This window comes from Plectropomus leopardus, chromosome 23, assembly GCF_026936395.1.
Source record: "Plectropomus leopardus strain MGB_pleo_1.0 chromosome 23, ASM2693639v1, whole genome shotgun sequence".
NCBI classification, from domain to species: domain Eukaryota; kingdom Metazoa; phylum Chordata; class Actinopteri; order Perciformes; family Serranidae; genus Plectropomus; species Plectropomus leopardus.
The window spans coordinates 16630921-16657871 of record NC_142198.1 but is presented as its reverse complement, the minus strand read 5'-3'; the positions used below and the strand labels follow the sequence as shown (position 1 = coordinate 16657871).

General features: G+C 39.2%; 3 protein-coding genes across 5 annotated transcripts; all 3 read left to right on the top strand.

The window, feature by feature from the left end:
- The first annotated feature begins 10 nt into the window (after positions 1-10).
- Positions 11-8778, top strand: LOC121961837 (protein mono-ADP-ribosyltransferase PARP14-like). The gene is made up of 7 exons (XM_042511879.2): positions 11-273; positions 1448-1551; positions 2483-4540; positions 5066-5308; positions 5433-5657; positions 6734-6803; positions 6931-8778. The coding sequence occupies exons 1-7, from the start codon at positions 99-101 to the stop codon at positions 8022-8024; spliced, it is 3969 nt and encodes a 1322-aa protein (XP_042367813.2). The 5' UTR covers positions 11-98; the 3' UTR covers positions 8025-8778.
- Positions 8779-9292: 514 nt separating this feature from the next.
- ltb4r2a (leukotriene B4 receptor 2a) lies at positions 9293-18855 on the top strand. Of its 2 annotated transcripts, XM_088073744.1 has the most exons (6): positions 9293-9655; positions 10736-10784; positions 15231-15800; positions 15920-16120; positions 16268-16308; positions 17172-18855. In XM_088073744.1, exons 3-6 carry the CDS (start codon positions 15240-15242, stop codon positions 17473-17475), a joined length of 1107 nt encoding a protein of 368 aa, XP_087929870.1. In that variant the 5' UTR covers positions 9293-9655; positions 10736-10784; positions 15231-15239; the 3' UTR covers positions 17476-18855. The 2 variants fall into 2 exon arrangements, with proteins under 2 accessions (XP_087929870.1, XP_042367832.2); XM_042511898.2 differs by lacking the exon at positions 9293-9655 and having other exon boundaries at positions 10626-10784.
- A 299-nt stretch (positions 18856-19154) lies between these two features.
- Positions 19155-26147, top strand: ltb4r (leukotriene B4 receptor). Of its 2 annotated transcripts, none has more exons than XM_042511896.2 (4): positions 19155-21022; positions 22020-22534; positions 23630-23906; positions 25210-26147. In XM_042511896.2, the coding sequence occupies exons 2-4, from the start codon at positions 22062-22064 to the stop codon at positions 25612-25614; spliced, it is 1155 nt and encodes a 384-aa protein (XP_042367830.2). In that variant the 5' UTR covers positions 19155-21022; positions 22020-22061; the 3' UTR covers positions 25615-26147. The 2 variants fall into 2 exon arrangements, with proteins under 2 accessions (XP_042367830.2, XP_042367829.2); XM_042511895.2 differs by having other exon boundaries at positions 20276-21018.
- The last annotated feature ends 804 nt before the right edge of the window (positions 26148-26951 follow it).

Sequence of the window (26951 nt, the reverse complement as noted above, 5' to 3'; positions counted from 1 at the left end):
GTCTGACTATAAAACAGGCGACATGTAAACACACAGCTGTTTAGATCCGACGCTGCAGATATTTGTCTTTATGAATTATTTTTCATAATAGCTAAAGTATGAGTGACAGCTACCAGTATCCAGTTTTCCTTGTGTTTCGGAGCGAGCTCGGGGAGCACGTGAAGAAAGTAGAGATATATTTACGTATTCGGCGCAAATCGGGCGGAGGAGACTGCAGACCACTGAGGAGGGTCAATGATCATATCTACAGTGTCGCTTTCAAATATCAAAAAGGTAAATGTATTTAAAACACCATATCGCAGCTATAAGCTCGTGTTTTTTGAACTGTCCTTTACTCTTACTCTATGTTTTAACTATTAAGTAACCGCATCAACTAATGCATTAATTTAATTTTATTCACCTATGGAATATAATCATATGAACTCTTTGTGTATTATTGTATCAAAGTGTTGTTTAGCGCTCATTAATTTCACGGATTCAACGGGAAAAGAAGGAAGATTTGATCCAAGAGCGAAATCCTTAAGTTTCACTTCCGTGGAAGGGAAACTTAAAGGGCAACTACGCACTTTTTCAAAACGTATGTTAGTCGTGTGCACCGAAACAGTACAAAAACGCGAACAATATCCTCACATATATCCAAAAACTGGAGTGCTAAAACTCAAATTTGTGATGTCATTAAGTTTAAAGCCTGGATCTGCTCTATAGACAATAAATTGGGAAAGCTGTTGCTTATCAGTGTTCAGCCAGGGTCCAGATTTTGTTCTCTGTCATTAGTTCAAGGTCCACACATAAAATAAATGATCACTTATTCAGTGTTATTTCACAAAATGTATAAAACACGTTGGCTTATAACACAATAGAATACAATTAATTGCAAGAGTATAGTAAAATTACTCAAAACGTAAATAAACTGCACTGCAACAAAAAAAGCATATTGTTGCTTTCAGATCAGTGACATAAAAATACTGCAAAGGCACATTATGTTCATAGGTCAAGTAATACCAAGTATGGATTAAGAAAACAATAGCTGAAAAACAAGAAATGTAAATTGGAAATAAAATCCCTGTGCCGAAAATTAAAAATAAAATGTCTTTTTTACAAACGTGATGTGTTTGGGAGTCACTTGCGGTCCATTCATAATAAATCCACAATCCACTTTTGGACCTCAGTGTGAACAGCAATATTTATCAGTTTAGCCCACTATCATAAATAGAGGGAGAAGAGAAGGATGAAAATTCAAGAAAAAGACTGAGGATGAAAACAACCTTGTTTGCTGTACATTGTACATGTATTCTCTATTTTCTAACAAGTGACAGAAAAAGTAAGTAAGACAATCTCATAAAATAAAACAACAGATTTGGTTTGTCTAAGAAAAGTTCTGCACTTATTTAAATATAACGGTAACTAATGTCATTTTTTTCATTATTATTATTATTTCTGGTTTTAGATCAGGAGGCAGTCCTGAAGAAATCTAAGCATGAAGTGGGTGATCTGGTTTTCACTGCCAGACGCAGCCTGGAGCCAAGCTACGATTTTCCAGCTCCAGAACAGGTCAATAACATATGTCATTCAGTCGAGATTGTGTATGTTTTGATAATTTTGGCTGTGTTCCTGCACATGTGTATTTTTGTATAATCTCTTAATTTCCAGCTCAGCTCCTACAATAAGTCTAAAATACACTGTGTAAAAAGAATTATTACACTCATTCTGTTAAATGCAAAAAATGCACCATTGAAACCCGTTTAAACTGCTATTTTTGATCCCACAGCCGTCAGACTATAACACATGCATTGTTTTATTTCCAGGTGTCATTCTGGGCTTTTGCCTTGAAATCTATAATTTTTTACTATTTTCCACTTGATGATGATTTTTTTTACCCTATTTGGCATATGGAGAAAATACACGGTATTTCCACAAGGTGCACTGTCACAAACAATGTTGCTGCAAATAAGTGACATATCCCAGGCTGTGATAGTAAAAGAAATATACTTTGCATATAGTGTATTGAAAAATAATTCATTTTTTGTGCATTTATTTAAATCTAAAAACATAGTGGCATCATGACAAAAACCTGGCATTTAAAGGGTTAAAGATCAGATTATTAATTAATATTTGATATTTATGATAAGAGCTGACGTTGGTTACAAAAATATAACTCAATGAAAGTAGAAAATGATATTAATGTATAGTATTTTTTTTAAAGCTTGATCTTAAAAAGTGCATTTTGTGTGCAGAGCGATACAAGTCTGTATAATATTTAAGTGGACCCCAAGGGTTAAAAAAATAAATTACTATTTACAACTTCCCTATTTTATGTTGTTACATAACACCAAAGACTATGTATATTGTATCATAAACACTGTACATCATTGCATGTGATCATAATATGATAATAAGGGCTCAGTTCTAACAATCCAGCAGGTTCTTTGAATATGAGACCAGTAAACTGCTGTTGTTATCTGGATGTCTCTTCTCAAAATAGAACCCACATCCCATTCCTGCCTCGACTCCTCCACCAAGTGCTGAAGAATATAAACTACAACCTGATCCTTACCTCCTTCGTTACCTAAAAGAATGCCTCCAAGCTGGACAAAAACTCGAGACAGCACTAGCCTCTGTTGCCTGCTCTGCTCAGCTTTACCCAGAGGAGAGGAAGGTTATAATTAGGCGAGTAGCTCAACCTGGTGCTGCAGATGATGCTAGAAACTGGAAAGCAGAGGTAGACAAATTCTTTAAAGGCTACAAGTGCCATTATGAGCGAAACCCTTGCAAAGTTACAGCTTTGCTTCAGTCCTGCAGCTGTCATCAGACCGCAGATGAAGTAAAAGTGTACAGCAAGGTTGGGATGGCTGTTGTTGTTGGGGAACAGACCCAGGTGAATGCCAGGCTGGCGGATGTAGAGAAAAGGTTAGGTTTAAGTCAGAAGCAAACCAGTTTCTGTCGATCTGTTGGCAAACTCTGTCTCCTCTGGAAAGAGATTGAGCAAAGTTTAGGAAGAGATTTTCCAGGAGTGAAAGTCACGCAGGGAGCTGCAGGTCAGTTAGTTTTGGAAGGTTCTGCAGAGGAGATTCTTAAGGCTGGCAACTGGATCTCTGAACAGGAAAATTTGGTGTTAGAAAGGACTGTTTCTGATGTGAGCCCACATTTTTTGGCTTTCCTGAGAAAGGCATATGGAGGGCCAGGGGTGCTAGGAGACTTTTTAGGGGTTGGTGACAAGGTGGAAATAGAAATACGAGACACAGAGCTCAGTTTCTTCTCCTTTTCTGATGATGATCTCGATAAAATGGAAAAGGCACTACAAGGAGAGTTCAAGGAAGTTAAGATCAACGTTCCTAACTGCTCTGCTGTGCCATCTGAGCTTCAGGAAAAGCTTAAGTCCAAGACAAAAGTGATGAACGAAGACCAATACAGGACTCAGGTTGTGTTTGGCTCAAACAGCAGCACAGTTTACTTACTGGGCCACACTAAAGAGGTTGAGGAGCTGAGTGAAACTGTCATACAGTTTATATTGGACCAGTCTAGTGTGCAAAGCATAGTCCCTCTGCCATCCACAGAGTTGGCACATGAATTACTGGAGTTGCACCATTTTGACTATTCAGGGGTCACCCTCCATCCTTTAACATCTTCCTCTGGGCCCGTGGTGGTGCTGGAAGGCGAATCCAGCAGAGTAGCCGAGGTCAGGAACAGGCTGGATCCATTTCTCAACTTATTTCTTGAGGATAGAGTTACCATTGACAGTTTAGGGACTGCAAGATATTCCCAAAGTCCAACAAGGAAAGGTGAACTTCGAAGTTTTGCACATAGTTTGGCATCTTTAAGTTTAAGTGAAGAAAACACAACAGTTGCTAGTTACAGCCTTTGTGATGGGATCCAGGTGCTGGTGTGTCAGGGTGACATCACCAAACAGGAGGCTGATGCCCTGGTGAATGCTGCCAATGAAGATCTGGACCACAGTGGAGGGGTTGCTGCTGCCCTGAGTAAAGCAGGCGGTCCTGACGTACAGAGTGAGAGCAGTGCCTTAGTTAAGTATATTGGAAATATTCCTACGGGTGATGTAGTCGTGACCACAGGGGGGGACTTGAAGTGCAAGAAACTGCTGCACGCTGTTGGGCCTATAGGTGGAAAAGCAGGTGGCAGAGAGAAGATCTTACTGGAAAAAACGATTCAGAGTGCTCTGGATTTATCAGAAATCATGGAATTCCAATCCATAGCCATACCCTGTATCAGCTCCGGTGTTTCTGGTGTTCCTGTCACTGTGTGCTCTGAGGCTATAGTATCTGCTGTTGAGAGGTTTGGCAGTCAGGGAGGAAGAAGTCTGAGACGAATCATCCTGATTGATAACAGAGAGGAGGTGGTGAGGGCCATGCAGGAAGCATGTGATCGGCTTCTTCGAGGGACAAGAGCTAAAAACATAACACCACGAGATCTGGGATTTCGGATGGACGCTGCTGCTAAAGATGCAACAAGAGGAGCAACTGCAGGAGCTCCTTCAAACAGCGTCCATCTAGAGTTTGTTCAGGGAACCATCGAGACCCAGCAGGTGAGAAACCTTTCTGAGATTTCAAGAACATTTGTCAAACCAGTTCATACTAGAAATTTGATCTTAACTGGGAGATGAGCAGGGAGATCTGGGCACGAGTAAGATGGAGGGAAATTAAATGGAATTAATTTACAGATTTTACCCACAGTTATGATCAGCTGCTTGAAAATGAGCATAATTTTCCTCTAGGTAAAGGAGCTCAAACATTTTGGGTGTGGGAATACACAAGTATTTGCTGAACTATCAGACTTGTGTGTACAGCTTTTTTTAATCTGCTGCCCCCAAGTGGTCAAAATTAGTTTATGCAAGTTCAAGGAGAAAACCTGTGTTTTTTAAGTCTTTATAACTATATATGTCTGGAACTTTAGGCTAGCCCGATTCTGAAATCTATATTTCATGATCCTGTTAACAAGGATACCCACTGGGAATAATGTGACAGAAAGAGAAAGCTACATAACTTACATAAAATAGAATTTGAAAAAAAGTGTTCCCCCATTTGCCTTTCTCTCCTCTGGTGGATGCTAGGTGGATGCTCTGGTGTCACCCATGGTTGGTGATAACCCTCTCTCTACCCGTATTGGATGCAGTTTGTATAAGAAGGTTGGATCTCAGCTGGATGAAAAGTTCATACAGGAGGCACAAAAAGACTCTCTGCATTGTGATGGTGACGCCGTCCTGTTGGAGGGCTTTCCTGAGCTCCCCTCTAATGCGGTGTTCTTCCTCCACCTCACTCCCTGGGATGGTGACCCAGATGGAACTGCAGTCCAGGTGAAATAGTGGAGCGTTTTCAGTTTTGTCTTCTTGTTTTAGAATCTGTTCACCAGTTTTCTGCACTATATTGCAGTATTTTGTTTTTCTAGTCTTAAAAAACAAAAACCTTTACCTTTCCCAGGTCCTGAGACTGGCCATCAACAACATCCTAACTTCATGTGAGGAAAGAGGGTTTCAATCTGTCGCCTTCCCTGTACTCGGTGGTGGGAACGCCCTGCGTTTTCCTGGCAGCGTGGCAGCCAGGGTTCTGCAAGAGGTAGTTCATGAGTTTGAACAGAACCGAGTGAGTGAAACACCATTCCTCATCCGCATCGTCGTCCACCCCTTTGATGAGGAATCCATTGAGGTAATGGAAATGCTTGAACCATAAATACTAACTATTTCAGGGCTCAAAATACTGTGTGTATGCGCAATAATACACATAAAATTTGAGCTGTGCACGTATGCACTGTACATGAACCTCTGCATGTCAGAGCTGTCGCTGCTTCCACACTGACTGTGAGACTCAGGAAACGTTTTTCACAAGCTCTCACGGCACATGTCCATTTTCTCATGCTATGAAAAATCAATTCATAAAAGTAATGTTGAAAAGTCGTCTCGCAAAAAGGGGACAATAACAGCGCCTGGACAGACAAGAAAGAGCAGCACAGCGCAACAGCTGTACATAAAGTAAAACATAGTCATGCCACCCCACACTTGTAATTTGATGCGCGTCTATTCCTGCTGTTACAGTCCTGGTACCTGGAGCATTTCGGCAGTCAGTAGTTTCTCCCCATATTACTGTACAGACAAAGTCAGCTCAATTAATATTGTAGCACACACCTTTAAATCCCATTTATTAATTAAATGTTTTTCTTTAAATGTTTGCAGAACAATCTAAATATATTTTGCTTTTCAATTTATAATAAAATAGCCATAATTACCTCATATATGAACTGATAAAAAAAAAATCCCTAAACAGGTTTGCTGACTCTCTCTACAGTAGCCAAACATGCTACACGAGGTCTGAAACATTTCCATTAGGAGGTTTTTGAATTGCCATCGGTTCTAGTGCATTTGCTCATGATGACCACCATATATCTCACACCAAACGAATTTGAATAGTTGAAAAGCTGTGGCAGAAGTGCAGAAAAAATGGTGCAGATAAAAAAAAAAAAGTGCATGTAATTTTGAAAGTTACATGCACCAGTGCATGTACACGGCAAAAACAGTATTTTAAGCCCTACTTCACAATGAAACTCAGGAGTTGAATGAAAACGGCATCTATTTTTACAAAATGCTTAAATAAAAACAATTCCAGTTGATGTTGAAGTTATTGATCAATATAATCAGTTGTATTCACAAGCGATAAAAATAGTCGACATTCACCAGATGAGTTTACACTGAAATTGGCATTAAAACATATACGTTGTTTCTCTGCAGGTGTTCAAGTCCGTCCAGGAAGGTCTCCATCTTGAAGGATCCACATTACGTGCTTCTCAACCAGATCAAGGTGAGTTGATATTATATGACTGCAAAAAATTGAAGTTCAGTTCTTAATTATGGTTGTTTCTCAGAAAGCATTAAAAAGCTACAAGCAACAAACAAACGAACCTGACAGACTCATTGTTTTTTTCTAGTGTCAGCTACAAAGAGGATCATCCTGCTGGGGAAAACTGGAGCTGGCAAAAGCAACTTAGGTAACACAATATTTGGAGAGAATCTCTTCACCACGAACCATTCCCCCAACTCTGGAACAAAAGTGTGCCAAGCAGAAACCAGATCTGTCAATGGAAGAAGCATCACTTTGATCGACACTCCAGGTTTATTTGATGCTGTCAGACCTGAGGACGAGCTGAGGCCTGAGATAGCGAGGTGCCTCACAGAGTGCGCTCCTGGGCCCCATGCTTTTCTCATTGTGCTTAAAGTGGACAAATTCACACAGCAGGAGCAGGACGTCATCACCAAAATATGCCGGTATTTCTCTGAAGATGCCCTAAAATATGCCGTTATTGTCTTCACTCATGGTGACCAGCTTCCTAAAGGGATGACAATTGAGAAGTTTGTCAGCCAGAATGACAATCTGAGTGATCTGGTGAAGAAGTGCGGCGGCCGCTGCCACGTCTTTGATAACAAATACTGGAAGAACAAACTACAGAATAACTACAGGAGCAACCAGATCCAGGTGGAAGAGCTGCTCAACACAATAGACAAGATGATGATGGAAAACAAAGGAGGATACTACACCAATCAGGTGTTTCAAGAGGTAGAGAAAGAAATACACAAAGAGGAGGAGCACTTAAAACAGACAGCAGAAAACATGTCACTGGAAGAGATCAGAAAAAAAGCTAAAAGCATCGTGTCTGAGAGATTTTTAATCAACCTGGCAGGTACTGCAACCGGAGCATTGTTAGGAGCTTTTTTTGGCCTTGCAGGGATGGTTGGATTAGTTATCACAGCTCTGCATAACTCAGTACTAATGAAACTTGTGAATAAGGTTCCAGCATTAGGAGGGGCAGCAGCAGCAGCAGGAGGAGGAGTAGGAGCAACAGGAATGACAGTTGCTGGAGGGGTGTTAGGTGTGGCTACCGCAGGCTGCGCTGTAACAGGGGCAGTTATAGGTGGTATTACAGGACGGAAGGCAGCTGAGAGAGCAGAAACAGCACGGGAGGCAGCAGATATGGCAGCCAGTGATGTCTGTGAAAAAGCAAAAGCTGCTTTTAAGCTCAAATAAGGAGCAATGTGTAGGATTTAATTGCATATGGGAGTGAAGATTGCAGCCAGCTGAAACTCCTCCCATGTGCCAAGCGTAAACTCCTGGTTACGATTCCTTCAGCGTTTATTGTTCAGTTTTTTGTTTTTTTTTGCCAGGAGCCAAATTATCTAAACTGACCATAGGATTTAAACCAGTAAAACACTGAATAAAGTAGTTTTACGGCTGCTAGCCCACAACTGCTTGTGTGTGCCAACTTTTTCTCTGATAACTCCAGATTCAGACGCTCAGGAGGTTTTTACCGGGAGCTGAATGATCACAGACGCCTTTTCCTCTTCAATACAAGCGAACCCAGGTGATTTAGCCCTTTGAAACTGGATCAACATCTTTTTTTTCTTGTGCTGTGTGCAGATGCCTTCACGAACCTTGAGCACATTGATAAGCTTTCTTGTTTTTCTTTTTTTTTTCTTTTGAAAGGCAATGAGCAAATTGACTAGACATTATTAGAGGAAGTTAATAGTTTTGGAAAATTATCCTAATTGTTTATTTAAAGTAATTTTTCCAGTGACAGAGACCCATTCTCTATTTACATAAAAACGGCTCCGTTGAAGGCAACAGAAGAATATGTTCATTTAACAGATTAACAATGTTTGATTACCTGACAGTGGTGATAAAAGCTTTCTATAATTTAAAGGGTGTTGAATGTTTCTCTGTATTATGCTTTAACTTGTTTGTTATAAATCTGTTTTACACTAATAAAAGCACTTACCTTTCACACGTTTTCTTTTTGGTCCATTTTGTTTCATGACAGGTCTGTATGCTCTGACTAGTTTACCCTACACCTGCAAGCTGTGATCAGTAGGGGGCTCCCTAAAGCAAGAATAATGCTCTGTTTAACCCTTTGAAACCTGGATTGACATCACTTTATTTCTTGATCTTGAAAATGCTGTATGCAAAGCGTAATGAGTGTGTATTTGACAAAAACTATAAAAATCAATGTTGCTGCTTATCATTGACACATCCCAGGCTGAGATAATGACAAAAAAAACTTTGCATGTAGTATATTGAAAATAATTCTTTGTGTATGTGTTTTCATTTAAAACAGCGGCATCATGCCAAAAACCTGAATTTCAGGGATTAAAGGGTTTACACAGCCTAATTGGTGCAAAGCATGACTGGTGAAACTCGTCTTGCTGTGAGAATTGGTGTCTACCCCTTTTACAGTTTCTCTGAGCACACAGGTGAAGTCAATTAAAGCTGGAGGACACTGAGCCTTGGACCTCACACAGGTGTGTTTTGCCTTACTGTTTCTGCATAGAGTGGGGAATCAGCTCCTTCTTTTCCACATATTTAAGACAAAATGAAACTTAGCAGTGCTTTGGGGTTTTTATCAGAGTAATTGCTGGTAAAATGGCCAGCAAACAGGAGGAGGAGCAATGTGGAGTCGAGCGGGACCAGGATCAGTTCTACTGTGCAGTTTGTCTGGACTTGCAAAAAGAACCAGTCACTATTCCCTGTGGACGCAGTTACTGCAAAGGCTGTATTGAGGGTCTCTGGACAAGGAAGAGAAGAGGGGACAGTACAGCTGTCTGCAGTGCGGGGAGACCTTCAGTCCGAGGCCTCCTCTGAGGAGGAACAACATGCTAGCTGAGGTAAGTATTGAATTACACCTGGTCTTACCTGTGCTTAACACACAATATATAAGTTACATCGTAAATGCTTTCTGCATTTTTTTCTGCAAATATACACATAAAAAACCTCAAAGAGAAATTGAGTTTTGCTGTGTGTCCTAATATGTAAATCCTATGTAAATCTTGTTTGTTTAAAAAATAAAAATGTGATAACTCATACAAAAATGTGATCTAATGTAATATAACTGTATTTGTTTAAAATATACTATATTTCAACTTTGTGTGTGTGTGTGTGTGTGTGTGTGTGTGTGTGTGTGTGTACACGTATATGTATATACATTTCTCATGCCATGGGGTAGAGTGGAGGAAAGTGAGCATAATATAGTGAACCAGACTTTTGTCTTTATCAGTCAGAGTTTTACTTTTGCTGAGGGTAGACGATTGTTTGGACTATTTTTTAAATTTTTTTTTTTTTTTTATGAGCCCATTTTTGTACGCTTAAACCCAACTTGTAATGCAACAACGTCTGCCCACATTAAAACTACAGCTGAGGTAAAGAGATTTTTGGCTGGTGGTTATCCATGCTACCTCAATGACTCCCTGGAGATCAGTTGTATCTCTACAAAACTTAAAAGTGCTGGTGCATTTGTATTAATATACATTTTTGAGGAGTTTGGAGTGAGAATGTGAAGGATGTCCACAAACATTTGGCCATTTAGTTGGATTTTGATGTGAGATGATTTTGTGATATCCATGGCAAAAATATCAACTACAACTTTGATACAATAGAATTGAATTTATTTGTCTGGATGTTCAAAGCAGTGATCTGAAAGTCAAGATTACATTGTGGTAAAATAAACGTACCCTTTAAGTAGACGCTGCACAGATGGAATTCCTCGGTCGACGTGAGGATGTTGACAGACTGCCAATGAAACCGAAGGCCAGGTTATGGGGACACACCTTTCCTTCTCACTACACTACATGTTTCAGCAAGCATGATAAATCAGTGACGGAGGAGTGAGAGAGAGTAGGTGGGGGGAAAACGTGGGGAGAGGACAAGGTTAAAAGACGAAAACACATTAACAACAGATTCTTTTCCAGATCTCGGTGTCCTCTTTCTGCTGTTGGGATTTGCAGTCGATGACTTGAGGTGAGTCCGTCTTGTGTGTCTGTCTTTCATTCATGTGTTTGTGTTGGTTTCTGTCAGCAACAACTGATTTGATTGCAGTTGTAACCGCTTACAACTGCAATCAAATCACTGCTATCAACTGTTCCTGCTACTGTTGGAGGAGAAACTTTTTTTGGAGGAGTATTTTATTAATTGTATATTTTTGAGATAATCAAAATGGTTTTCTTGTGACTTTATCACCATGTATGGCATGGCAATGCGTGCAACTGAATGTGTGCTTTACAATTTCTGTGTGTTTTTGTCTCTGTAAGCAGGTGTGTTTAAGTAGGTATGTGCCTGAGTCACAGAATACACACAAACACACCTTTTGAGTCAGTCAGGTTTTATTGTCTGTGATGGGGTCACTATAGGGGGATCTGTTTGTGCAAGCGATAATAAAAAATTGTAAAAAAAATAGTAGCTTGAGCAGATTCTTATTGTTTTGTAAGAAGACTAAAAGGCAGAAAGCTGAATGGAAACAGAAAAGACTAGTGACAATGACATGATTTGGCCTGTTATGGCTGGTATAGTCCCTCATTGTGGGGCTATTGCACAATATGATGTAGTTTCACTGTCTTTTGCTGCTTTGATGCCACTGACATTGTGGTTTGACCGGCTTTCTGTAAACACTGCCATGTGGTCTCTTTGATTCCCCTCTGAAACCTGGAGAAAATGCTTTTATACAACATAATCTTACCTGAAAATAAGTCTCTGCTGCGAAAGAATCCTCAATATGTATTACATTATCATTATAAAAACTGTGATTTAAAGAAAAAAATCTATCTTTACTTATAAATTGGTTGCAATATCTATATTTTGTATTTAAATTAAAAAGATAGTGACAGCCCATGTGCTTAATTCTCTTGGCAGGATACAGCACTTTTGTTTCTTTTAATCACCACAGTTATTTTACTTGTGTATTTCACTTATTAATTCACCTTTTTGCTTTTATTAGCAAATTGCATTGACTTGATGTCTTTCTAAGGCACCTTTTGTGCTGTTTTTAATAATGGTCCATGAATAAATTGACTTTAAGGTCCCAGTGTGTAGGATTTAGGGGGACATATTGACAGAGATGGAATAAAATATAATTAAGTATGTTCTCTTTAGTGTATAATTAATTGAAAATAATAATCTTTGTGTTTTCATTACCTTACATTGAGCTGTTTATATCTACATAGGGAGTGGTCTGCACAGTCAGTATTCTGTGTTTTTACAGATTTAAACTTCCAGGTCTGTTTGTTTTTGAGAGGGAGAGACCTATGTTGATATTTAGGTGCAAAACCTCCTGAACATCTGGATCTTAAGTTATCAAAGAATAAACATGACCAATAATAAGCAGGTGCTGGGAAAGCGGCCCATCTTCAACAGGCCAAACAGTGTCGGAGAAACACTGATTTGTAATGTGAACCTGCTGTATTTAATGTTTTTTTTTAGACACTTTAGAGTTTTTTTTCTTTTAGAGTTTTAATCAAATAGTCGGTTTGTTTTGGAGTGGAGAGATCCTCTGTGGATAATTTGGCTCCTGGTAAAAACCTCCTGAGCATCTGAGAAAAATGATGAGCAAACATTGGCAAGTACTGGGCTAACTGCCCATCTCCAACATGCCAAACACTGTTGGAGAAACAATGATTTTTAACGTGAAACTGTTTTAGTCAGTGTTTTTATTGGTTTTAATCACCAGGTTTGTTTGTTTTGGAGATTAAGAAACCTCTGAGGATAATTCGGCTCTCTGTAATAATCTCCTGAACAATGAACACTGATTAATTTTAATCAGGAAATGTTCAGCTGGTCGAAATCTGCAATCTCCACGGCTAGATGCCAATAAATCACCCTTAGTCTTATGTAGTGGTGGACCCTTAACTTTTAAGCCACTTTTATTTAAGGTGAAGTCAACCAGACAAAAAACCCGCAAAACAATATAGAATAATTGCCGAAAGTGTTAGTAAATAACCTACCTTTTAACTTTCATCAAAAAAGACACCAAGAGTCAGTTCCTTAGGTTGCATGCTCTTAAATGTGATACAAATAAAACCTATGCTATAGCAGTCCTGATGGTAAACGGCTCCAAAATTCAACAAATGTCTGGATCTCTTGACACAATCATTCCATCTCTGCTGCCTGTAATCTACCTGGGTGTGCATTTGCTTTCCAATACAGCCACTGTATACTGATTTACATCATAGCAGCCCATAATTAGTGCACAAGTGTGTTATGGAACAGGTTTGGTTAGCAGGTGTGGGTGTGAATATCTGATTGTATACACAGGAATAACTACACTGAATAGTTTCAGTGTAGGCCCAAAGGGTGTGCTGGTGAACTAATAGTCCAGATATGTCGAGCAAGTGATGACATGTCACTCCTGAAAACATTTTTCCAGTAAAATGAAAGAGCTATAGTTCATATGTTGCCATGAGGGAATCTGTAGGATGAATACAAGAGCATTATCTGCAAAGACATTTACACAATAGATGAAAAAAAGGCACAGAATTGGTGCAAAAAATCTGGCAGAGAGCCCCGAAACATCCCATTTCATGTGTGTCCCATTAGCATTGAGACAAAACCTACGCCCTTGGAACAACCACTTTTCTGTCTTGCCCTAAGCTCACTTTTTTTTCGTTCTTTCGACTTTGTTGGTTGCTCGTAACGTCTAACAATGATGCAGTCCTGTGAGCCTGATTATAGATGACAAAGGGTGCCTCAGTATATGTAAATATATTGTGTATCTTTGTGCATTGTTTTTGTTTTATTTGTATTTTGTTTCATTCTGTTCCACCTTAATTAATACAGTTTATTTCTCTTGATTGTGTTTCTAATGTAATTCTATAGCTCTTTAACCTTTTGAAACCTGGGCTTACATTCGTTTTTTGTGTGCTGTGAACAGACACCTTTGACATTTAAAACCTTTGAAACTGTTTCATAATGACTCCCTTCCAAAACCTTCCAAAAAGGTAGTCGCCAACATGGCAAGAAATGTCCCGCAATTTGCAAGAAATGAGAAAAACTGAAAAAGAAAACAGAGAGAAAGAAAAAAGAAAAGAAAACCATGAAAAAGAAAACATACAGAAAATGCATTTATAATCATTAAAATTATTTTGTGTAATTCTTTTAAGGTTATTTCCTTGTTTGTTTGTTTTTTTTTACTTTTTGTTTTTGTGTGTAAATCTTTTACATTTTACTTATTTCTTGCTTTTCTGGGGAACTGTCTTGTAACTTTTACACATTTCTTGTTCGTGTTTTAGGAACTTTTCTTGTAGCTTTTGCTGATTTCATGCAAATTTTTGGGGTAATTTAATTTGAGGTTGCTTATTGCCTTCTTGCGTTCTTTGAAATAAATCACATACATTTTACACAGGTTTCAAGGGGTTAAATTGCTCTTGTGTGTGGATGATACTGGACATAAACTTGCCTCATCAGGCCTAAAGAGATAGAAAAAATAATAAAGAGTCATTGCTCAAATACTGACATGAGCAGTGACTGTTGCTCTTTGCTCGTGTCTGGTCTCGTCATTCAGGAATTAAGTATCCCCGTTAAAACCTGTTACAGTTGCGCCACACTCCCACGCTTCCCTGCAGAAATACATACTTGTATTGTTAAACTGAGGCCTTTGCTAGATAAAACATGCAGTAAGATTCAGAGGTGAGGATCTTTATTAGTCTTTTTAGCTCACTTTGGAGTTTGGTGAGATATTTTGAGGTTTGCCTCACTGGCATTAGTTTTATTTGCAAGGGATACTAAGGTAAAAACAGTGTCATTTTTATTTATTTATTTTTTTTTATTTCACTTAAAAGTCAACTCATGTATTGGGTTAACCATTTAATGTCCCCACCATTTAATGTTTTTTCTCCTTAATAAAAGCCTCTAGCAAACGGTTGAGATGGATGTTCACGGTCAAAGTCAGTGAGCAACTTCATTAAAAAAAAAAAAAAACACATTTTTTTTGTTAAAGGTAGTGAAAAAAATGAAAAAAAATAAATAAATGTAATTAGCATAATTACATATTTATATTTATTATGTTACAGGATTTTTAAAAATTTTTCAAAGCACACTTTCTAAGTCTTTTCTGCTTTTTTTTTTTTTTTTTTAAATAATTTTCAGGTAAATTTCTAGCAGTGTTTACACATTTCTTGCTAATTTTTGCATTATTTCTATCTTTATTCTATTGCCTTCTTCCAGTGTTTTTAAAAGAAATCCCACTAACTTGCTCTGGTTTCAATGGGTTAAAGACACAGCGGTATCTAGTGGATTTTTTTTTTTTTTTTGGCATAACACAACTAAATCAAATGGTACAGATGGCTCAGTCTGGTTTAATTCAGTTCAGTACTTTTCAAGATTTAGTGACTCAAGATGTGCTCCATCCAAACGGCTGAGCAGGATGTAAATGGGTTAAATCTTATAAAACATTCACTAATATTCTCTCTTTGACAGATAACAAAAATGGCCCAGAGTAACATTTCTCTCCCAAACGTCACGTCCATCAGTCTCCCAAACAACAGCATTGTGCAAGACAAAATTGCCACCACAGTAGGCGCCCTCATCCTGAGCCTCGTCTTTGTCTTGGGTTTCCCTGGAAACCTCTTCGTCGTCTGGAGCATCCTGGCACGGGCCCGAAAGCACAACGTCACCACCCTCCTCATCCTCAACCTAGCCTTCGCCGATGGCTCTCTGATGGCTCTCACGCCGTTCTTCGTCGTCTACTTGGTCATGAAGAAGTGGGTGTTTGAGAATGTGATGTGTAAGCTGCTTTTCTACCTGTGTCTGGCCAACATGTACGCCTCCATCCACCTCATCATGCTCATGAGCATCTACAGGCTGGTGGCGGTGCTGTGGCCTCGCCGCGTCAGTCTCATCACCAGCCGTAAGATCGTCCTGCGGTTGCTGGCGGTGGTGTGGGTGCTTGTGATGATCGCCTCTATTCCTGCGATAATCTTCAGAGAAGTGAAGAAGTCAGAGGGGGCTTCTTTAGTGTGTGAACCAGTCCATGAAAAAGACAGTTATGTAAGTGAAAAAACTTTATTATATTCATGCTATCAATAACAATAACACTTACCTCGGTGTTTTTATGTAATTCGCAATGTTGGGATATTCAATTCTGTTTTCCCATCTCCCATGCACAGGTGATCCTCCAGTACACGCTGGAGCTCGTGTTGGGGTTTTTAATTCCCTACAGCGTCATTTTAGTCAGCTACATCTGCATTTTACGGCGAATCCGAAATACCAAGTTCCACCGTCGCACTCGTAGTGAAAAGTTAATCCTGGCCATTGTGTTGACCTTCTGTCTCCTCTGGCTGCCCTACCACATCATCAACATGGTGCAGGTATGTCATTCATCCTATCTTTGCAATTAAAGTCTTCTTCTAAACATTGTAGAGTAAATGTATTCATCATACATCCAGGTCTAATATATCAGTTTTAAAAGTGAAAAGAGATGCTGCCCATAAACTATTTTTTACTATCGTCCTCAGGTTACATGGGCTTGGTGTCCACAGGGAAAAGTAAAAACAGTGTAAGTGACACAACAATTCTAACATTGCAAAAGCTAAAATTAAAACTCAAACACAAACCAATCATCAGTGTTTTCATTCTTTACATTGTGCACAGATGGGAGTTATTTTAGAGCCAAATTAGGCCACTAATGCATCACGTATTCAACACTTTGGAAAATGTTGAATAAAAATGTTCAATGGAGTTTGAAATGACTTTTTGGTGAGCGATTAAAGTATAGATAAGAGCCCAGAGACAATCTGGTTAGTCCGTCCATATGTCTGCTCGTCCGTTCCGCTGCACGTCTGTTCATCCATTCACCCTCACCCCTCACTCTCAACAGTGCTGTTAGCAAACTTCTTCAAATTTAGCAATAATGTCCACTTCGACTCAGGAATGAAATGCTTACATTTTGGTGGTCATAGGTGAAAGATCAAGGTCACTGTGACCTCCCTTGAGGGAATTTCTTCAAAGTTGGAACAAACATTTGAGTGGGCTTCAGGGTGAATTAATTACAGTGGTCAAAGGTCAAGTGCATGGTGACCCTCTTGACAAAGCGATATCTCAAAAACATTTGATGTTCAAAGGTCAAGGTGACTGTGGCCTTGCATCCATTCATTGTTATGGACTCTGAATATTTTTCTCATATTTGGCACAAAAGGCCCTGTGACAAGAGGAAGGGACAAATTAGAATCTGGCAGTTGAAGGTCAAAGGTCAAGGACATAGTGACCCCATAAAAGATGTTTTTGGCACAATTTTCAATAGTAAAATATCTTCTTTCACCAAAGAAATTCTGCGTAGTCTGTGACCCTTGTACATTCTCATAAAAATCAAAGTCAGTCCTTTGTCTCTAATGAAATCCTGTCCTCACTTCTCCACCCCAGGTTGAATTTAATATGGCACAAGAGCCGAGCGGTCACCTCCTCCATAGCCTTCATCAGCAGCTGTGTCAACCCAGTGCTGTACTTCTTCGCAGGAAAGTCCTACATCCGGCGAGAAGGGCTGGCATTTATGGCCCGCTTGTTTGAGGGCGCAGGGCTGGACTCAGCCTCGAGAAAGAGCAGACAGAACAGCCAGAACAGCCGTGACAAATACAAAGACGCAGATGCCGTCATGCTAAAGGACAAAGATCCAGACTCTGCTTCCAACTCGACCTCTAATGCCAAACCGGTGAAGAACGGTAAGTAGAGGAGATGAGATTCAACAAGATTGAGGCTGGTGTTGTTCCTCTATAGGGGAAACCACTCAGACCTTTAAATCTCCCCGCAGTTACCAAAAATTTATCAGTGGTCATTATTCACAGATGGTTCAGGAAAAAACATAATGTGAATCCCTCTTTTCAATTAGACTGTTACAAAGACTGAAAGGGATGTCACTGGACAGACTGATTCTGGAACAGTTTGCAGCCGGACGCATCCTAAAGTGACATTGTTATTTTTGCAGTTGTGCTTAAAACACACAACACATCAGATCTGTATATTTGATGAGATTTGAGTCTTGCTCTGCTTTGAACTATTGGAACTGGAGTATAAGTATACGGCCCTTTCTCATCCCAAAGTCGTCAAATACCACCACTTTGTCAGTGCTTTCTATGTAAGAAGCCAAAAGCCACCTTTCTTATCGGCATGCTACGCCGCTGGACGGTGTCAGCTGAGAACGTGGCCATACAGAACCAGCTGGGGTGTTATTATATGCAGGCAGATGGCCGGACAGCATCTGCTGCATCCACATGATGCTTGGAGTGTGCATTATGTAGGATGGCGTCATGTTGAAACACTGCCTTCAACTATGTAATATAAGGAGCAAGAGGGCACCTATAGGGGAGGCAGGAAGGGTCATGGATGGGTCCAGCAAACCCCAGACTTTGATCCAGAAGTCCGGTGTTCACTTCCCATCCAAATGTGATGTTTTTTTTTATGTGCATTTGTGTACAACACAGCATTGGTTTCCATGTGCTTTTGTTGTCTAAACAAAACCACGTGCAGCATTATCCAGGCATGTGCTTGCGTTGACATCCCAAAGTGTCAACAGCAGACGCAGAGGGGAACCTAAAACATAATATGTGGACGTTAGAGTCCACGGCAAAGTGGCAACATGTGACAATTTGGGATGAGAACGTGTTGGATATGGGCCTTTGCTCATTTGCTCTTAACTATTGGAACTGTGGAGTATAAAAAAGGACCCAGGTGGTACCTTGTCTTTACTGTACGTTTTTTTTAACTTTTACTTTTACTGTAATGTCTAAATGATTCCTTTTTTTTTGGTAAGATTTTTCTGTGTCATTTTGTTAAGAATATTTTTTATGTGAAAATGCCTAAAGGAAGCACAGAAATGTCAAAATGAACTAAAACAGTGAATACTTTTACAGATCACTGATGAGCATAATTTGAGAGCTCAGGCTCCGCAGATGCGCTAGACTTTTTTTTTTTAATATTCACAATTAAACGTTTGCTTTACATGCTTCTCTTTTAATTTTCTTTTGTTTTAGCTGCATAAATTCACTTTTTGGCCATTTGGTGGCAGTGGAAGCAAGCGACAAACTCTGGGGCTGAAAAGTGAAGCCAGTAATGCTAAAAACGGTGGTTCCTTGAATAGCCACTCAAGGCTGGCTCAAGTCAGTCCCCACAGACCCCAATGTTAAAATACCCAACTTTACAGCAGAAATAAATTGTGAAATAAATAAAAATGTTTACAGAAATAAAATGTTTACAGACTGGTGCAAAAAACAGTTTTGGTCTCTAAAGCTTATTTTAACATTTATGGAAACTGTATGGGAAGTAAATTGAACCCACGCATGTGGGCGGGTTTTTGTTTTGTTTTTAGATTTTAGCCATCAGATTATATCAATCATTCAACTGAATCTAATGATGTTTTTCATTATGGCAAGCCTGTGACACATAAGATCTTATCCTACCATTATCTGAGTAAAAACAGGCTGAATCAATACTTGTCCTGCTAAAGCTCCACGTCAGCATCCTCCTACATAAAACCAACACTTCCGACTCTAACTAATGTGCACGCACGCACGCACGCACACACACACACACACACACACACACACACACACACACGTAATGACATTTACATATAATGGAAATTGGAAGAAAACTTAGAGTTTCTGCATGTTGTATACTGACTCCGTTTGATGTGTTCTTCACCTAATATCTGAAGAAGTGCCTTCAGTGCAATAACATGTCGTGTAGAGGGCTAACAGTTAATGGCAAAAACAAGCCTCGAGTACTTTATTTTCATGACGCACAGGTGAAGCAAATTCCAACACAGACTTGAAATGAACCCTTTTCCTTTTAATCAAAAGGATGTCCCGTTCTGCCCTCCAAATGATCTCAAAACGATGGATGAGCATTTTTGTGCATATGTTGAAGCTTCTTGGAGAATCTGTGGATTTTAAAGGTAAAGGGACTTGTTGTGACTCAAGCTGACAAGGCCAAGCTGGCTCACGTTATTGTCTGTTTCAGCAAAACATTTTAATGGCTGCATCAAACTGCAAAGGAAACCATTGCTGACATTTTCTCTGAAAGATCTTTAAGTTGTATCACCTCATCTGCTTCGTTCTCTTTTTTTTTTTTCACTCTTTTGGTAACTTGATTTCCTCTCTCGAAAAGGCTAATCACACAGATTCATCAGGACCAGGACATCACTTTTTGGTGCTGCTTTTTTAAAATTATTTTTAAAAAATCAAGGGGGAAAAATTAATAGTTAAAAAAAAAAGCTAGGGAAAAACTATATTCTTAATTATCACACTTACATGTTTAAAATCATAGTTCAGTATTATTATATTTTTATAGCAAAATATCCAGGTCATTTCCCCATTGCTGTTGTTGTTTGTCAAACTTTATTTATTCATTTTTACTGATTTTCAGATCATTTTCTTGTAAATTTTCTTTCACTTTTTTGGGTTATTCTTTGGTTGCTCATTGCCTTCTTCCAATGTTTTTAAAGAAACCAAATTGCAATAAATTATCAGATAATGAAAAAAAGGATTTCAGCTTTTTTTCACAAATTTCAGGGTTGGTTTTTTTGTACTTTCTGCTAATTTCTTGCCAACTTTTGGCTCACTATCTCTTGCTCCTTTCCCCATGTCAATACTTTGTTATGCAATTCAGGTTATGTAGAAAGGGGTACATGCTGTAAATCTGCAAAGACGTCTGGTGCAAGACATTATGATGAACACTCTTGTATCAACAAGATCCTGGCAGTTTACTGGAATAATCCCCCCCCCACACACACCTGTCTACCCTCATGACGATCCCTTGTGCTGTCTATTCCTGCTTTTCCTTGAAAATCATGACATCAATTTCACAATTTCTTGGCTCTCCTTGATATCTGCTCTTTTTTCTTCTTATGTACATTTTTGCTCCGGTAAACCTGTTGCTGTTTCCCACAAAGCACCAGACGCTGTGTCGACATCTTTTTTTTTTTAAACAAAACTACCAGTATCATGTTTTATTTATTGCACAAATCTGCAGCTAGGGATGTGTAGGAGGAACAGCCCCTACAATGCCACCCAGTGAGCTCAAGCTGGCTTCCTGTGGTCATTGGGTTTCCCCTTATATTAACCTTCTTACTCAATATATTAACTTTTTTTGCTGTTCTCTCCACACACAGTCTCCGAAGCAAAGAGGGAAGCTGGGAGTCAACAGTAGAGCAGGAAAGGTGCAAGAAAAGTGGAAACTTCTGGAGTGGAATTACTGTTAAAAAAGACGGTTGAAGGTCGGTGAGTTTTATTTGCTTAAATTTATTTAAAAAAAGAATAAGAGCAAGAAATTCCTAATTTTTTGGGATAGATTTTCCTCTGGAGATCATAGCGTCTGATAAAAATGTTACATTTCTTGTGTCACAATTTTGTCTATAGTATAAGAAAAGGAACTGAAATCTCCTGTTTCCTGTTTATCAAATAAATGACGCAGCATAAAACATCTGAAAAATATATTAATGCAAACTGAATATTTATCCATTTTCAAACTTGGGAAAATTGGTGTTATTTCTTTCAAAAACATAGTAAGCAGGCAATGATCAACTTCAGAAGGAATGACCAGAAAATAAGCACGAAATTAGGGAAAAAGTCCAAGAAAATTACCTAAAAAGTAGTCAAACAAATAAACACAAATAAATTTAAAAAGGGGATAATTAAAATGTTTTTTTATTAAAGAAATGACCTGGAAAAAACTGCTTAAAATCATAATAATAATTATGTAAAATAAGTAACGTAATTTTTTAAAATCTACTTATTTTTGGTGTTTTGTTGCCAAATTGCTCATTGCCTTAAATAAAATAAAATAAAATAAAATAGAATAATATAAAGTAGAATAGAATAGAAAAATAGTTGAACTAGACAACTGGAATGGTAGGAAAACAGGTATAAGGTTGGTAAAAGTACACATTTTTGGTGAGTGGAGTTTATTTTAACACTGAAGTATCGCTTTAGTGTAATTATAATTCCTTTCATGCAGCACACAAGTCTTGCACAATGAATTTTACACATGGTTACTAAATGGTAACAAACTTAGAGTGACAATGTACTAAACCTTAAAATCTCCACAGAGGCAGCTCATGATCAATGGCCTTTTTGTAATGCTTGGTAACTCAGACATGTCGTTTTTGAGATGCAGCAACATCGATAAGAAGAAAACGATTGTGCAATATATTGCAGCATTGGCCCACATTCAAAACACAAACCTTAACACGACATAATCCTCTTTCCTGCCTAAAAGGTGGTGTGAGTTTCACAGCTAGACTCTGCAGAGGCTTTCCTGATGGCATCCAATATCACCGCCACCCCCCAGCAGCCCTCTCTGCCCGTCAGCCACCAGGTCGGCATCGCCATCCTGACCCTGGCGTTTGTGCTGGGCTTCCCCGGGAACCTGTTTGTGGTCTGGTCGGTGTTGTGTCGGGTGAAGAAGCGCTCAGTGACCTGTCTGTTGGTGCTGAATCTGGCTGTGGCAGATGCTTTCGTGCTTCTCAGCGCCCCTCTTTTCCTGCGCTTCCTGGCAGGGGGCCGGGGCTGGGAGTTTGGCTCTGCGGCGTGCAAGCTGGTGCATTACCTGTCAAACGTAAACATGTACGTGTCCATTTACGTCATCTGCCTGATGAGCATGGACCGCTGGATGGCCGTGACGAGGCCTTTTCTGTCCCAGAGAATGAGGAACAAGCGCTCCCTGCTGGTTCTGCTGCTGGTGGTCTGGGTGTTAGCCTTCATCCTGTCACTGCCAATGCCTTTCTACCGCAGGTGAGACTACAGTTTCCCTTGTATCTTTGTATTTATTACATTTCTAAATGTGCAAAGTTTAATGGCTGCTGCAATGGTTAAGAGGAACCTGAATCAAATGAACTGATATCTGTGCAGACAAAATTAAAGGTTGTCTGCAAATCATTTTATTTACAAAGATGTAACTTGTAACATTAACTGGAATTGTAAATATGATGTGCCATATTTTAGGGATTTTATTTTGTTACTGTGTTTAAAGACAGTGTGATGCAGTTTAGCAGCTGCTGGATTAGTGTATAGGCCTACAGGGGGCCCAGAGTGTCCGTAACAACTGCTGGCTTTTACCTGTAAAATGCTACTCAATTTAACCAGGAAGACACTCAAAATGAACACAAACGGACTAGAAATGATCATAAAGACACACAAAATGACCACAAAGGCCTACCACATATATAAATGGAATTAAATGCAGAGTAGGTCAATCAAATACGAGCAGATGTCTATCAGAATTATCACCTCTACAGTCAACTGTAGCATATGCCATTTCATGTTTATATACATTTAGATATAAATGTCGATCAGAATAACCTACCAGTAGGTCAATCTGATAGGTACAAATGTCAAAATAACTGAAAAACAGGCAAAGCAACCACAAGGAGACTCAAGACAACCAAGTAATACATAAAATTACCTCACAGACACAAAATAGCTACAAAAATGGGCAAAACTACTGCCAAGATTAAACAAAAACAAAAATAAAACAACCAAAAGGAGACAAAAATGACTACAAAGAGACACAAATGACCAAATATTACATTAAATTACCTCATCGAGACAAAGAACACTACAAAACTGACAAAAAACCCACAAAATGATTACAAGAAGATTCAAAACAACAAGCAAACGCAAAATGATGAAGACACACAAAATGACAAATAACTATAAAAACAGTGAAAACAACCTCAAAGAGACACAAAATGACTACAAAGAGTCACTAAACAACTAACAGAGCTGATAAATACATTGAAAAGTATTTTGTCAGAGACTTGACTCAACCCTTGTATATCTACATTCACTTTATATTTATATTTATTTTTCACTCTTCTTCTCTGACAGTAATCTGAAGATTCCACGACCAGACAATACCACAATAAACATTTGTGTGCCGTATCACTGGAAGAGCTTGGCTCACGAAGTTTTCCAGTACGTGTTTGAGACCATCATGGGCTGCCTGGTGCCTTTCTCCCTCATCAGCACCTGTTATTCCTCCGTCATTTGTCGTCTGCAAAGGGCCCAATTCCAGCGCAGAGCACAAGGCAGCCGTCTCATCCTGCTGATCATGAGTGCCTTTGCGATCTTCTGGCTGCCCTATCACATAGTCAACGTCATACAGGTGATTTTGTTTAGCCTTTTTTTCACAGGACCCAACATGGGCCAGAAACTGCACCTGATTTCAGCAGCTGATGTGTATTTTTTGGATACTGTGGCTACGAAATTATTGGGATGTAAAAACAGATGGGTCACCGATACTCTTCACCCAGCAATGATAATCAGTCAGCCAATCAACTGAAATTTCAGATAAATACTGAAAAAAAATATGGTATGCAGTGAGTGAACTTAAATATACATTTTCCAGTTGAATTTCCATACTTTCAGTGCTGATTGATTTAAGGGATGAATCCTAAAACCAGAGATGAGTGAGCATTTCAGCGCCCCTGGTTCCTTTGTCTCAAAGTCAGTGTTTTTTTTTAATTGGTTTTTGGTTAGATGCCTGAAATAAGATCTGTGGATAACACAAGCTGAAGAGACGTTCATGTTTTGTTCTTTGACAAAAATTATCCAAACGTGAGCTTTGAAGGTTTTCTTTCTTTGAAAAGAAAATTGCGAATAAGTGGCTAAATGATGAGTGAAAAACGGCTTTATAGCCTTGTTGTAGTGGCGATGTTAAGTCATGCGACCGTGGTGTAGCTTTTAATTTCTGGAGATTGCATTCACGCTTCAAAAATCATAAAAACAGAGTTCAATTGTAAAGATTATCATTTTGAACAACACTTGAGTATTGCCACAGAGCATTTTATCCAAAAGCCAATGGAAAAATCCCATTGGCTTTTTGACGACGGAACCAGACTGAGACTTACTTCCACTTCGGCCTACAGAAAAACGTCATCACTGTAGCACTTTATGGCTTTAAAAATGGCTCAGCCAATCATAATCAAGAATCTGAACTTTCTGCTCTGTAGGTAAAATCCACAAATGACTGATACTGCTCTCATGCACTTTTTTTAGCTGCTTTTTGGGTACGTGTTAAGTGACTGTCAATGAAACTCAACACTCTCTGCACATATTTTTCACGTTTAAAGTCCTGTGTGTGTAATTTCCTCATAGCTTTTAATGTGAAACTGCTGCGGGAGAAGTTGAATCTTTATGTGGGTAAACACCAAATTAAAAAGTGTAACACAGAGCTAAGTGTAATTAAGTAGTGAATTAGAAGAGTATTAGTGTTTAACCAGCAAAACAAAAAGCTGCGAGTACAGCATAGATGGAAAAAATACTGTGCAAATGTAAACTGTTTACCTGAACCTTCAGGTATTTCCAGAGTTTCAGACCAGGCTAATTTTTGGAGCCTTTGTTTTTGTGGTCTGGTTTAGCTTTTTCCTCTCTTTTTCTAACGTGCTTTCACCGTCTCCCTCCTCCAGGTGGTCGGTCTGCTGCAGGGCAGTGAGTCAGTGATCGCAGCTGCCAAAACAGCACGTCCAAACGTCACGGCCTTCGCTTTCTTCAGCAGTGCTGTCAACCCCATTCTCTATGTGTTCGCCGGCAGCTCCCACATTCGCCAGGCCGGCCTCAGCTTCATGGGCAAGCTCTTCGAGGCCACCAACTCGGAGAGCAGGACCACGTCTACCTTCACGCGTAGCGGCCGCTCGAGCCGCAGCAACTCTTCGCCAGATGAGGGCTCTGTCCTGCATACACTCTCAACCAAACTGGGGAAGCCTTTCAAAGGCAAGAACAAGGACAGGAGCAGCAGCGTGGCGGGGAAAGAGGTCGACGAGCCTGAACTCAAGACTCTGGCCAGCGTTGATCCGTCAGATTATAGCACTTAAGTGCAAACACAAGCTGTTTTTCTTGGACTATTTTTCTTAGGTTGAACCATCAAGTCTATTTTTAAAAGTGCCGTATGATTTGGTTTACGACCAAATACCCACAAAGCTGATGCTATTTCCGTCAGCCTCAGCTGTACTTTGTGTTTAGGGATAATTATCAAAAGTTACCATGCTGTGTCAGAAGTGAAGCCGCGAAACCGTTACCATGGCTGCACTGTAGAAAGAGGGACCGTTCACAGGTAAAAGATTCACTCAACAGACTTTCTTGCTGTGTTTGTTTTTTTTTAAATAAGAACATTGTTGGTCCAGAAATGCAAAAAAATAATTTTTGTATAACATTTTGTAAATGTTATAAGTTTCTCAGACATGGCCTTTTTAAACCTAAAAACGATTGACTGTTTATGGCAGTGACTTTAATGTATATATATTTAGTTATATAAATCACATATATTTTCCATACTTTTAATAGTATTTTAATAGTCATTTAAAAGATAATGTTTGTTAACTTAATAAAGCTTTTTTTAAATATTGAATTTCTCCTGCTGTGTTTTTTTCCGCAAGAGATCCAGAAGAGAACACAAAGTACTGGCTTACAAAATAAACTGCCTGTTTTCATTTTGCAATTTTCAACGAGAACAAATGATTGCTTGCTGTAAGACGCATTTCATCAAAGCATCCTTTCTTTCACTCCTTCCTGCTTCACTTCTACCCACTATTTCATAACAACTGTCGGAAACAGCCATGTTACAAAATTTCATGTGGTTAAAATCAGTCATCATCTCACATTTCCTTCGAGAATCACTGAGCAAAAGACAAAAAGGGAAATATTTTACAGGAAATATGAGTCACATTTGAAGCTGGTGAGTGACAGTGAATGGACATCAAGAGATTTTAGCATGACAGCATCTTTGAGACACGATGGGATGATCACATAATGCTGGTGGCACTGTCATGGTGTAAACTCCCAACTTTTAACAAGCAAGAGACCTGGTGTCACAAACGATCAGTAATGTTACAAAGAAACCCCTAAATTTAATGGTCGATACACACTATCTTTATATAGTTGTTAAAAGCAAAGCCAGTGACTCCGCCTCTTGCGGCAAACTAACTTTCTGGGTTTAGCTCAAATTATAAAATGTCATCTTAACCATTTAAAAAAAACATAAAAACAGAACAAAAGGGAACATTTTGTCAGCTAAATCAAACTTTATAGTGCCCAGCTCTGGTCTTTGGGCCCCACTTTTGGCAGTGCTATTATTAGCTTTCAAAGGCTGTGATGAATCTCAAACTTAGAGGCTCATTCTTGAAAACAGTCACTGGACATCAAATTCTTAACA